At 44.7% G+C, this 14,367-nt stretch overlaps 1 protein-coding gene across 1 annotated transcript in view; it reads right to left on the reverse strand.

Annotated features, from left to right (window-relative positions):
- Positions 1-13,212, reverse strand: part of PLA2R1 (phospholipase A2 receptor 1) — a 121,267-nt gene extending 108,055 nt beyond the window's left edge. The window contains exon 1 of the mRNA XM_060107317.1: positions 12,844-13,212. Within this exon, the coding sequence (XP_059963300.1) occupies positions 12,844-12,958 (115 nt within the window). The 5' untranslated portion in view covers positions 12,959-13,212. The remainder of the gene's footprint in view (positions 1-12,843) is intronic.
- Between the last annotated feature and the right edge of the window lie 1,155 nt (positions 13,213-14,367).

Here is a 14,367-nt window from a genome sequence, read left to right on the forward strand (position 1 = left end):
GGTGGAAACAGGCAGAGCCTTCTAGAGATTGGGAACACTGCAGAATGAGCGTCCTCATGCACTGGAATGTTTCATTTCGGTTAAAGTTCTTTTTGTTTTTCTAAAGTTGCTCAGGCCAAGAAGAACTGATTTACAATAACCGAAATCACTTAAGACACTGTTGAGAAAAGATTGTCAATGTATTAATGGAAGCTATACTTCATGTAATAATTGATAACCTTATTTATAACCATATATTTGAGGAGCTGAAATAGTTGTCAGAAAATTGCTTCCATCACCATACATCAGAACAAAAGAGAAAGGAGTGGGGGCAGGGGGCAGAGAATGAACCGTTTTAGGGAGATTTCATTTAGATCAGGAAATTTGTTTTCCTAATGAAGCCCATGTCTGTGTGGTTATTAGTATAGTCATTCAAGATCAAATCTACCTCTCGCCAATGCAGTGTGGACTCTGATAATTATTAACCTTCTCTCCAGCTCTCCTATTCACCTTTTCATGCCTGGGTAGAATGTTAACCTTAATTTCTCTTGTAATCTACTAATAACTTTCTGGCTAGCCCAGAGTCCCATTAATTTTTCACTAAAGGATAATTAGTTTACTATAATTGTTCTGTAGTTTAGCTTCCATCTAATATACATGTTCAAATATATCCAGCTCTGCAACTCACTGGCTGTACCATAGCCCTCTGGGCCTCAGTTCATACACCTAAGATAGGTGGGTAGACTACCTGGCTGGTGGTTGAGAGCTCTGGAATCAGGCAGATCCACCACAGACCAGACTTGTAACTTTGGGCAAATCTCTTGATCTCTGTGAGCCTTGCCTAGGAATATGTATGATACTCACCTCATAGGGCTGTGAAGGGTATTCCATTAAATAACCCTTGCAAAGCGCAACACGCGCTACCATGGCCTGGGAAGACCTCAGTAAACGTGAGTTGTTGTCATTTTGGTCATTACCATCTTTCTGGCTTCCTGATTCTTAGTCTGCAGATCCATCCGTAGGCCTGGTTGAACACCTGTAGAGTAGTAATTTGCGCATACCCCCAAAGACTTGTAGCATTAGCACAAAAGCTCATTTTTACTTTCGGTTCTGCAGCACATAGTAGGTGTAGACTTTTTAGTTTTAAGCAGTCCAGACATACCATGCTATCGCCTGTCATGGAGGAAAAATATGCCTCAGATAACCAGGTGACAAAATCTTTGTCTCATTTGTTCAAATACATGTGTGATTATGAATTGAGTCTTCATCTATTCATCTTCCACACTGTCAACCTGTAAAGTCTATACTGCAGCTCTCTTACAAGAAAGACAGAAATGCTTGATGTGGACCAGCAGTGTATGGATGGGTAAATGAGTGGTCTGTAAGTAAATGGACATGGAAATTATAAATCACTGAAATTTGAGGTGAATAAATAATGTTTTAAAATGTCCAAATTATTAAGTGTTAAGAGAAAAGGAGTGGTAGAATCAGAGCTTTTGTAGTTCTACCACTGGTCATAAAAACACCTTTCCAAAGCAGAAGATATTAGACAAACTTAATTCCCTGCTGCTCAATTTTAGGGTGCTATCATATTTCTAAGCCCAGCTGCCTGTAGGATGTGGCTTTGGAAAAGTTCCTCAGAATGTCTCATAAACAAGTAGCTGTAGCTTACCAATAACAATAAACATGCCATCACCAAAAGAATAATATGTCACACTAAGCTAAAAAAAGGCCCAATCCCATTTTCCCATTAAGCTATAATAGAATCTGCACCTAGCACCATTAATCTCCATAAATTCACTGAAGAGAAAACAACCGTTTTCAAATAGACTATGAGGAAACCCAATATAGGTATCAATATTCGGATTATCATTATATGTGTATATGAGTCATCTCTAACAAAAACATAATATGAAAATAAGCCACCAATCCTTAGTGTCTGTAGACAGATTTCAAAAAGGATGAAGATCAAATGTGGAGGAATCAAGATTGATTATATATGTCAAGGACATCAGTTCTGCTTGAACACTGATTAAGTGATTAATGAAGTACTGCCAGAATTACTAAATCTCTTTGCAGTAAAATGCTATTATACTTCCCTTCATAATTGTAAGTTTAGGAGGAGAAAAAGGATTGATTTACTAGAATTATAAACTAATTTTCATCCTTAAAAAATAAAAGAAAATCCATAGAAGATAGGGGCTCTCCTTTCTACTTCTGAGTTCCTTTCGAGACAAGATCATTTTAGATCCACACTTTGGCCTCACAAGATGACATGTATTTCTAAGGAATGCAAGGAGAATTTCTTTATTCATTTATTTATTTATTCATTCATTGAACAAGCATTCACTGGTTACTGACTATGTGGAAGGCACTGTGTAGGGTACCAGAGATAGAGGAATCATTTATCTAAATATCTGTTCTTTAAAACTATATCTATTCGTTCTGGAATCATGGGAAGTCTCCTAGTTAACGAAAAGAAGGGAGTTCCATCAGTTCCAAAGAAAACATTGTAACTGCACTTAAAATAAGCCCTTAAAAACAAGTGATGAAAGATAAGAAAAAGAAAATAGACCAGAATTTAAAACACTTCACTGGATCTTCAAGTGATGTCATGTGTGAGGTGGACATGGCGCCTCAGTGTCATCAGACCTTTCTAGGTGGAGAGTGTGTGTGTGTGCGTGTGTGTGTGTGTGTGCACGTACTGGCCCATCTTCCGGGGAGGAGACAGCAGAAGAGCACTGGAAGGAACATGGACATAGCACAGGAGACTACCTACCCATATACCCAGAACCATGAACTTCAGCGCTGGATGGGACTGTAAAGCTCATTTAACTGAATCATTCTTATACATTTTTTTTCCAAATCCATTTTTTTCTTAGAAGTTTTATATCGATATACTTAGTGAAAACCATATAGGTCTAACTCTATTTACATCCATTCATTTATAACCTAGAAAGCAGAAAATGAGCTGCTGTAGATTGTTGCCAAATAATTTGAAGTGGGAGACTTGAAATTTCAAACAAACATTAATTGAGCACCTAATATGGTGGTGTGTTAGGAGCCCTGCAGATAGAAGGATATATGTGCCATAGTGTTTGCCCTCAAGGAACTGATGTTCTCCCTGGGAGTACATCATGAAGTGTACAGGAAGAACTATAACTTAATGCCAAAATACATATTGACGTAAGAGGTATAAGCACAATAAGGTGGAAGGCAGGAGTTAGAAGGGGTCACTTTGGCCTAGAAGATCAGAGAAATCAACCAATCAATCACTCTCTCACAAGAACACACACACACACACACACTTTCATTCAACAAACATTTGATAGGGACCTAATATTTGTTGCCCATGGAGGTACATGGGTGAACTAGACCAGCATGGGTGCCTGTCCTCATTACAGAGGGAGAGTCCAGGTAGTGCAGGAGGTATAGACAGAGAGGTGAAGGGCTGGGCCAGGGGGCACTGTGGACAGAGCAAAAGTCATCAAAGCTCAGAGGTGATGAAACTAATTAGCTCTAGGGTGACAGGAGCCTCACTATCTAAAAGTGTTTGGTGGTTGTAGAATATAAAGTTGGAAAGAGGTGGTTTGGGGCCATTTTATGAAGAGCTTAAATTTTATTGAAAACTTTGTATATTATTCAGATAAGGGGAATTTTTGGAACAAGAGAAGGCATGACTGAGGCTGTGGTGTGGAAGATGAATCAGGGTGGTAAATCATTCGATAAAAACATTTATTGAGCATTTTTGTGTTCCCAGCATGGTTTTAGGAGAGTAGAGGTATGAGACAAATGTCCAAGTTCCTGCCCTGGAGGAGTTCTCACTTAGCTGGGATGAGACAGCCCACGTGCAGAATGGAGAACAGTCTGAAGGCTATTGCTTTGATCCGGCAAGAGAGACAGAGGTGTCAGTTCAACTGGTGGCGATGAGAAAGGAAGGGAATGGTTAGACTCTAGTCACTAGAGAGAGAATTCAAGGAGGGAAGAAATGACAGGATTTGGTGATCGATAGAATGGGAGGATTCTGGAAAAGTTAGTTGCGATGACTTGCTTTCTGGCTTCAGGAATCTGATACTCTTGTCAGATGCCGGCCAATCCCTATAATACCATGAGGTTGGAGTCTAAAGCCTGGGGCTAAGATTAGAGTTGGAAGAGTGCCAAGTGGGGGTCCCTGCAGGAAGTTCCTCTTGAGGCCCTTCCACTTCATGCTCGGCACCCCTTCTGATCACTTCCACCCGCCTTTTAGTGTCCCCTTATACTTTAAACAGCTCCTCTTAGAACTGGCTGAGGTATGAAGTGTTATGTAAATAAGATACGATTTGAAATGTTAAGCCTTGATGAGATGTATATTCTTTTGATTAAAAAAAAAAACAACACTTGAAACAAACAATGAAACAACTCCTAAAGAAATCCTCTTTTTATGGTGGATTTTAGGCAAGCAAAGGGTTTTCTGGTGTTTAATAAATAACACCATGATGGTGGCACCTAATCCAATCGACGTATAAACCGGCCTCTGGGCCCTTCCATGTTATGGGAACTGGAAGGAAAAGCTCAAATGCACGGTTCACGTCAAGTGCAATGTTTAAGACAAGCTTCCTAAAGGAAGCCCACAGCTTGCCAACTGCACCCCAATTTCAATCTCCTACTCCATTCCCCTGGGTTTAAACCTCTTCTCCATCTACCCACACAGCTGGTGCTGGGCTCGTGCATTTCCTTCCCCAGATCATGTCTTGAATCTGTCCAGTTCCTTGCTCTTCTGACAGTATCTCAGTTTCGGCATGGAAAGGGTCCAGGAAGTATGGGGAGGGCATCTCTGCCCTGAAACCAATCTAAAGTTGAGCAGCTTCTCTCTTGAGATGTATCGACCTTTTCCAGCTACACAAATTCAGGTTTGTCCTGTCCAGTGACTCAGATTCAGATTGCATTGTTTTCCTGACTTAGATTACTCTGTAGCAGGAAGGGATGCTGTGTGGGGCTGAATCAAGTCCCCTTCATGGCTGAACGATGCAGAGAAGCTGGATTCTTAATATGACTTTCCAAACCAATAAGCAAGGAATCTCTGACGTTTGCAGCATGCAGCATGTGCACTGTACCTGAAAGGACAGAGCAAAGGGAAAAGTGTGCTCTCCCCTCCTTGGCCATCTCTGCATGAATACGTGCATTTTTATCCCAGATCATCTGAGATTTGGTGTTTATCTCTTGACAATCTGACAGCACTTAACCAAGCCCATGGCTTGCTATCAATTGATTTCTATAATCAACTAAAAAGTTAAGTATGTTTTAAAATATCCCCTTGTCCTGTCTCAGAACTTCTTCTCTTTCCCTGCCCTAGCATTGTCCTTGACTTTGAGCCTTCTTTATTCTCCTGCAGCTTCTGAACCTGGATAATCGCCACCTCCACAGGCCCGTGGGACCCCTCTTGCTAAATCTTTTTACATGTTCTCTTCCCTTTTCTTTCTAATCTCCCCAAATCGTCACTCCAAGTTCCACGAGGTATACAATACTCTTTCTCACACGCAGGAAAAATGAAACCCGGCTTAATCTGCTCCACCGGGCTCCAGTTTTGTCAGGATTCAAATTGCCTGTCACCAAGCCCTGTGTGAAGTAGATTAACCCTTCCAGACTGTTCTCGCCACTCTGCCACTCTCATTCCCTTCCCGCCTCCCCCTTCGTCCATCACATTTAGCAGTAAATCTTCTGACCTCTGCAGAAAATCTTCTCTCTTTCAAAGTTCTTCGCTGTGTCTCTGTATCTTACCTGTGAATTTTTAAACTGAGTTGAAAACATTTTTCCTCCTTTTAGCTTTTAGTCTATTCCTCCATCATTTTTGTCTTTATTTAACTGGAAAGTATCTAACAGACATTCAGACATTGCTGGTGTTAAACTCATTATTCACAGCGGCTCTGTTAACATTTTATAGGCTGTGCTGAAAATATACCATCTCAGTCACCAGGGAGTCTTGCTACAGAAGACCATGTTATGGCAAGAAACAATAAGACAGAACATTGTTAAACTTCCCTCAACATGCCTTCATGTGGAAGCCCTGGGGGATATGATTCAACGACTGGGTCACCAAAACAAACAAAAGTAGAAAAGAACTCAGCCAACAACCAAACAACCCTGGAAATGATGTGACGTTATTGAAAGCAAAAGTGTTTACACTGAGCTATCCATCTTATCTGCTTTGAGAATATATTCACTTAAGAAAAATATGTATTTACTTAAGTGGGAGACAGAAGTGAAAACACAACCAAGAGACTTCCCTGGTGGTCCAGTGGTTAAGACTCTGCACTCCCAATGCAGGGCGCCCAGGTTCTATCCCTGGTCAGGGAACTAGATCCCGTATGCCGCAACTAAGAGCCTGCATGCCACAAATGAAACTCCTGCACATGGCAATGAAGATCCAGCATGCCGCAACTAAGACCCGGTGCAGCCAAATAAATAAATAAATATTTTTAAAAAAGAAAGAAAGAAAAAGAAAACACAACCAAATCCAACTCTTAATGGTAGATATATTGTTAGTCCTTGTACTTGTTTGCTAAGGCTGCCATCACAAAGTACCACAAACTGAGTGGCTTAAACAGAAATTTGTTATCTCACAGATCTGGAGGTTACAAGTCAAAAATCAAGGTGTCGGCTGGGTTGGCTCCTTGGAGGCCTGTGAGGGAAGGATCTGTTCCAGGCCTCTTTCCTTGGCTTGTAGATGGCTGTCTTCTCCTTGTGTCTCTTCATATCATCTACTCTCTATGCATATTTCTGTGTCCAAATTTTCCCTTCTTAGGTGGACATCAGTCATATTAAATTAGGGCCCACCCTAATCACCTCATTGTAATTTGATTACAGCTGAAAAGACCCTATCTCCAAATGAGGCCTATTCTGAGGTATTTGGGGGGTTATGAATTCAACATCTTAATTTTGAGGGGGACATAATTCAACTCATACAGTCTCATGCTTCTTACTTAGCTATGTAATTCACAGAGTCCAGAGTAAAATGAAAATGTAGGGCCCTGGAGGGGACAGGGAAGTCCAGTCAATCTTCACTTCCCGTGGGCCTGTGAGGGGTTGCAACCTCCGTGGTAGAAAGCTCTGGGAACACACTTAGTACCTGGACTGGGGACAGGTGATAGGTCTCCACTCAGTCCCCACGGAACATGCAATGGTGCTGCCAACCCGGTGGGGACAGCAGCCTTGTCCTGCCCCCAGATACCACTGGCCGTCTACTCCCAGGCCCTGGGCCTCCAGTTTCCCAGCCCCAAGGCAACCTGGTTGCCATGGTGGGCGGGCGGAGCACAGGAGTATGGAGAGAGAGGCTGAAAACCCACCCAAGGAAAATGGGGAGGTGACGTGAGGAAGGACTGAGATTTACTGGAGGCTTTAATTTCTTGGTCTGTGCTCCATTGTCCCACAGGATTTCACACCCAAAGCACAAATTCAGAAATAAAAATTACTAAGAAATCCAAGACCCCAAACCACAGAGCATTCAACCCCAAGGGCAAGGCCCTGCTGAGCATGGAGCCCTACGAGACAGTTCTGTTCACACGCCCATAAAGACTGCCCTGTTAACTGGCCAAGGCTAGCACTGTGGAAAAAAGACCTTGGCAAACCACAGAGCACTTCTTTTAGGGCAGAACTGCTTGAGGTTGAGAGTATCTGCCTTAGTTTCTCCATCTTCACAATGGGCTTAATTAATTATAGTGCTGTCCTCATAGGATCCTGATAAGGACTACCTCAGTCACTACGACCCCTTTATAAGTGTTAGTAAGAGAAAAACAGATCTTAACTTTGGACGTGGGTAGTGAAAAATAGCAGCGAAATAAGACAACAATGCTTATAGTTAAATAATTACTTTGAATTTCCTGTTTATATTTTCATAACCGAAAAAGAAAGTTCTCAAGAGCGTGATGCAAAAAGCCAGAAATAATGAAATTTTTTCATTAGCATATTTTTTGGGAACTGTAGTAGTCTGGAAAGTATAGTCAATTAGAAAGTCATGTGGCCCCGCATGAAAGCAGAAAACTCTTGTCTATTTTGTTTAGCTCTGTATCACAGAACCCAGTTTATAGGAATTCTCATAAAATTCCTCCATTTTTCTTGAGTGACTTTATAAAATATTCTACCCTAAGTGACTTACTGTAGTGTGTATAAGGTGTTCTTGTGTTTGTTTCTTTTATGAACTGTAATATTTCTTTTCACTCTGATCAATTAAAAAATATAATTTATGTTCCTAGCTTTGTTTTGGAACATCTCCTAAAAGGCTTTCAAGGATAATTTCTAAAAGAAGATGGAGACAAAGGTCTATAAATGTCTCAAATACATTACTTTGATAGATCATATGAAGATTCATCACATAGGGATGAGTTCAGAAGAGGCAGAACAAAGAATTGTTTCTTCAGAAACCCTGATATAAATAAGCAAATTCTTAGCTCAAGGAAGGGAAGCTGAGGGGACAACGAAACTCTGTGTGGCTCAACCTTTCTGGTAATTGGCGTGGAACCCACATGGTGTAGTATCAGTTACTGTGACAACCAATAATAGGAAAAGAGGTTAGGAGCTAATGAGAAAGAGTAAAAAGGACCAGAAAAATTGGAAGTCTATGCTGACTCTCAAAGGCTCATGAGGAAAGAAGCCAGTCAGAGAAAATGGGATGAGAAAAGTATAAAGTGGAAGAGTTTCTGAAAGATGATGAACGGAGATGGAAGAAACAGAGTCTGAGGGTTGGAGTGATTGACGGCCAGGCAGGGCAGCTAAACCAGGAGCTGATCATGCTTTTACTTAAATTCCAAATCCCCAGATTAGGAGAATGGCTCATTGCCCAGGGATATAAAAATTGCCTAGAAAAAAATCAGTGGCTTTGCACATTTCAGCTTTGTGAAAATATTTACTCCTACATGTGGAAGCACAGGTTTAGAAAAGGAGGAGTTGAAGAGAGCAAGAGGCTGGCCTCCTGTTCCTCCTGTCACAGAATCAAGTCACATGCTCCCAGCAAACAGCGGGATAAGAATGAGCTATTTTATCAGGTCGCAAGGCTATACAGGGGTCCTCTGCATTAGTGCTTGTCGATCCGGTTCACATCCCTACTCTACAAGTTCCTGTAGGTGCAAGTTACTCAACCTGCCTTCACCTGTGAAGGAAGGGTATGCACTAATAGCACCCAGCTGGCTGCGGTGAGGGGCATTTTGACCTTTGTATTAGAAATGGGAGCTAAGGGGAAAATCTCAGGGTCACGACTCCTTCCCACAGCTGCCTCCAGGGGGTGGCTCTCACCACCCTCTTTCAGAAACCTCTCCTTTGTGGCACCCTCTCTTCATTGCTCCATACCGAGCGCACCGCCATGAACCTCCTCCTTACATTCACTATGTGACTCCAGCAAACACTCCATTGGCCTCCCCACCCCAAGGCCTTTAACTCCCAACACTCGGGCCCAGTGTTTTCTTCAGTGCAGGCTGTGGCCCATTAATGCATCATGAAATCAAGATAGAGTGGAACATTACAAAGCAAAATAGAGTAGAACAGAGTAGAAAAGTAGCAGCACATCATATCAGGTAAGGGTGTTTTTTTTTTTTTGCAGTACGCAGGCCTCTCACTGTTGTGTCCTCTCCCGTTGCAGAGCACAGGCTCCGGACGCGCAGGCTCAGCAGCCATGGCTCACGGGCCTAGCCGCTCCGCGGCATGTGGGATCCTCCCAGACCGGGGCACGAACCTGTGTCCCCTGCATCGGCAGGCGGACTCTCAACCACTGCGCCACCAGCAAAGCCCAGGTAAGGGTGTTTTTTAATGAAACTTTTGTTTCAGACGTATATGTCTGTACTGCTCTGGACGTGCGGTTCCTTGACCCCCTCTGCTCCGAGGACCTTCTTTCACTTGTTCTCGCTTTAGTGACCACTTCTGCAGCAATACCTTGGACCTGGTCACTACTGAGAATGGACCCACCTCCAAAATTCATTATTTCCATTGTATAATCACTACCCTTCCTGTTCTGCCATCTCTCTCATCTCCTTACTTTCACCCTCACTTCTCTTGGTCATTGGCCATTCAAAAGAGCCTACCTTGACCGTCTCTGAGGACTGACACAGCAGTGGGCTCCCTCCACTCCTGCTGCTGGGAAGCTGAGTGCTGTAGGGGAAGCTCTCTTACTATGTTGATTGGGGCCATTTCACATTTATAATTTTCAGCCCTCAACGTCGCTTCAAAATTCTTTTACTTGCCCCCAGTTCATTTCCTTTAACAACCTCCACAGAGACTATGCCCACTTTTCCCCAGCATGCCCTGTCCCCTTCTTTGATCTCCCCTCTACCCTCCCAGTATCTGGGGTACTTGAATGAAATTATCAAGTTTTAGCACTTGCTAGAATGAAGGGCTCAGATTTCAGAACCACAATGAGGTCCCTTGCTATAGCAACTAGAGATAGGAGAGAGGCTGCAGACATGCCAAGTACAGTGCTGTGCACAGGGAAGTAATTGTTACAGGACTGTCAACACGTCAAAATGGTCTGGACTGGCCAGAGGAAGAGGGCACTGTGGTGATACTGAAACAAAAGGACAATACTTGGGTAAGTACTATTATTAGTTCCATTTTTATATATGAGGAAACTGAGGCACAGAGAGCTTAAGAAACCTGCCCAAGGTCACACAGCTGGTAAATGGTAGAGCCAGGGTTTGAACCCAGACAATCTGGTTCCAGGACCCATGAACTTAACTACTATATGACACTGCATCTACTGATTTTTTAATACAAAGTTATTGGTAAATGACTGAAAAGTCAGCACAATACTATCCATCATCTGCCTCTCAAGGCTGGGATGCTTATAATAAATAAGAGATCAATCAGTAACACATATCAAAGAAATTTTCAGATGATAAACACTATATGTATAATCTGCCTTGTATTACTACCTATTCCTTATTAGTGGATGTGAAACTGACATAGGTGCATATTTTCTCCTGGTTGCTCTGGGGATGCCAATCATGGCTAAGAGTAAGTCAGTGTAGTCCAGTGAACACAGTGGCAAACGTAGGCACCCAAACACAGCTAAAAAACACTGCTGTATTTCAGCTTCTACATCTGAAAAATGGATGGCTGGACTAGACAATGTCTCAGGTCCCTTCTAACGCTCAGATTTTGTTTTTCCATCTTTGGACAAACAGGAAAAAACTGATTTTAAACCCATCTAGATTATACTTGAAATTCCACTGATGTGAGTGCTTGGAGTCAAGGAGGGGAGCCTGTGTGAGGACTGGAGCAGTCAATGTCACACAGTCTCTGTGCTCTTCAGAAATTAGGAGCAGCATTTTCACATCTGAAGAATCTCTATGCCAACTATGTCAAATGCCTTCAGATTTGCAAACTGTCACCTGGAGTGGACAGGAGGTAGTGGATGATTCTAACTTCATAGTGTCCTTGACTATCAAAAAGAAGGCATTGATTAGAAACTATCTCAGCCGGGATTTGGATCTGCTACATATAGAAGGGATTAGCCCCCATCAGTGCTAATCCTGGCTCAGAGGATCACCAGCGCATTCTCTCTGTGCGGCTAGGTTCCAGCTTCTGTCCTCCCGGCTGCTGCCCTGTTCTAGATGGACAGTTAGTGCTCAGGCAAGACCCACATTTTAAAATATAAAGAAATAAGCGTGGCACAGCGACTGTTAGAGGAGATGGATCACCCCATGGGGTCACAGGCGCGTCTGCAGGAGCATTTTTATTGAACTGATGAAGGAGGTAAGAGGCCTCTGAACTTCGGCCACTTTAGAATAAGAATTGCTCAACCTGTCCCTGGTAAAGCCTCCTAGGAATGCTAGAGAGTACAGTCCAGAGAAGATTACCTCCAAAATGTATACATAATATGTTGAGAGGGGAAAAAAATAAACACAGACATTGGTGACATGTTTTACTCCTGTCCAAGCTTATCCCCAAAGGCTGAGAGTATGGAGGCTGCCTGGAGGCTTCTCCTGGTTTATTTAGCTTCTCCCAACCTCTTTCCTCCCTTCACACATGGGCTTGCACTTTTTGCACGCTGGCTCCTTTGCCTCAGAGGCAGCCCATACAGTTATTTACGAAAGCGGGGATCTCTCTTTCTGTCTCTGTCCATAACCCTTTATGAATCTTATGTACAGTAGGTGCTCAATAAATGTTTGATCAATTGATCCCGGGTACACGTGTATATGGCAGTGGTAACTCCGCAGGAACGCTCCACTCGCTGGCCTGCCGTGTGCCTTGCAAAGGATCACGTTTTGCCCTCAGTGGTCCTATGTCTGTCACAGGCCCCATTTTTCAAAGGGGAGAAACTGAAGAGCAAAGAGGGTAACTTGCTCCAGCTCACAAGTTCATTGGGGCCACAGGGGCTCCTCTTCCCCATCTGGTCTGAGAGGCGTTAACAGAGAAGATTGTTTTCTTTCCCGAAGGGGCACAGCGGAGAAGCCAGGCTTGGGGCCACTCCGCAGGTGGCAGCGTACACCCAGAGCGCTTGCTTTGGGAGGGGACAAAATGGGACATCTTTTTGCCATCATTTATCCCAGATATGGTCCTCCCAAATACACCGCTCTAGGAAAGTTTACGTTCGAAACATCTCCTCCCCTCCTACGCGCAGCTTGTCCCCGACTGCAGCCGAGTCAAACCGCCTGCGAGCCGAGGCCCCGCCCCACGCCGCGCCCCCGACTGAAGCCTGGAGGAAGCGGGGCGGGGGAGCGGGTGCAGGGCCTGTCCCGGTGCAGGACTAGCCCGTTCGCAGGGCTTTCTCCGGACGGCAGAGACGCGGGCCACCGTATAATCCCGGCCGCCCTCGCCCGCCCCAGCTTCGCCTCTTCCTCCTCTTGCCCACCCCCACCCCCGACGTGCCCATCTGGTCCCTCTGGGCCGGGGGACACTCACCCTGCCACTCGAGAAGCCGCTCGGGGGTGAGTGCCACCGCCGCGCCCTCGGCGGAGCCTGCCGGCACCACCAGGAGCAGCGGCAGCAGCGGTGGCAGCAGCGACAGCAGCGGCATCGCTAACCACTGGGCTCGCCGGACACTGCGCCTGGCCCTGCGGTGGGGGAGGTGGGACCGTAGCCTCCTCCGCGCTCCTCCCCTCCCCCAGGCCTCGCCACCCCTGCGTCCCGGAGATCCACTCCGTCACCGTCACCCCTGTCGCCACAGCGTACGGACACTCGGGGTTATGGGCTGGAAGGCGGAAAAGTCTAGGAGGTTTTCCCCGCCCTACCCACTCCGGCTTGGAGCGGGAGGGAGGAAGAGGGGGTGGACCATCTGCCCATCCCAGAAATTCCTGCCTTTGGGGTGGGGAGAGAGGAGGGGTGAGGCTGCCCTGTGCACGCTCCTCCTGCTTGCAGCCTTCTCTCTCCTTCTTGCGGAGGCCAAATAGGAGTTGGGGGTGAGCGAGTTGAGAATCTCTGGGACGGGAAGTCTGACATCTGGGTTTGCAAGCCACCCAGATTATGGTAAACACTGCGGGTTTGGCAGCAGGCAGCTTAGAGTAAACCGAGCTGCTCCGTGGACCCAGGCGCGCTGGGAGCGCTCTGGACCTCCTCTCCCCTGGAATGTGGAGCCCAGAGATCCCGGGGGTGCGCCGAGGTCTCCACCCTCCTCACTCCAGAGAGCGCTGAAGGTTCTTCCGTTGTTGAGCTCCTTTCCCATTTAAAAACTACCTCCCCCTTCCATCTCCTTGGATCCTCCTAACCCAGCAAAATAGCTGGGTTATCCCGTGTTACAGCTGTTACCGCGTTGTCCCACTTTATACCTAGAAAACCGGTCCAGAAAGGCAAAGTGATTTGCTCTAAGAAGAGGTTACTCCTTAACTTGGCAAAAGTTGCTCCCTAAACTAGGAAACCCTGACTAGAATGTAGTCTTTCTAAGGGTAGTCTTTCAAATCACTGACGGAACACTAGAAACATTCAATATTTATGAGAACAGGCTAATGTAAGATCTTTCCTAAATAGTCATTAAACAAAACATTGCTTATGACGCTAGTCATTAAAACATAAGAGGAGGGAAGAAAGCAAAAGGGAGCTTTAAAAAAATAAAAGGAAGGTGATGGGGTCTTGGAGAGCCTTGCCTTTCTCAGCTGCCTGTTGGCCAAGACCAAACCAATAGTTTTGAGTGACACTGTCAGCTTTAGACTGAATTGTGTCCCACCAGTTCCCCAATCATATGTGGAAGTCCTAACCCCCCAAATGTAGTTGTATTTCGATATAGGAATTTTAGGAGTTAATCAAGTTTAAATGAGGTCTTAAATGTGGGGTCCTAGATAAGGTCGGCTTTATAAGAAGAGGAAGAGAGAGATCTCTCCATCCAGGCAGTAAGGAAAGGCCATGTGAGGACACAGCAAGAATGTAGCCATCTGCAAGGCAGGTAGAGAGACCTCATCAAAAACCAAAACCTTCAGGAACTTGATCTTGGAC

This window comes from Mesoplodon densirostris, chromosome 8 (assembly GCF_025265405.1).
Source record: "Mesoplodon densirostris isolate mMesDen1 chromosome 8, mMesDen1 primary haplotype, whole genome shotgun sequence".
Classification (NCBI taxonomy): Eukaryota; Metazoa; Chordata; class Mammalia; order Artiodactyla; family Ziphiidae; genus Mesoplodon; species Mesoplodon densirostris.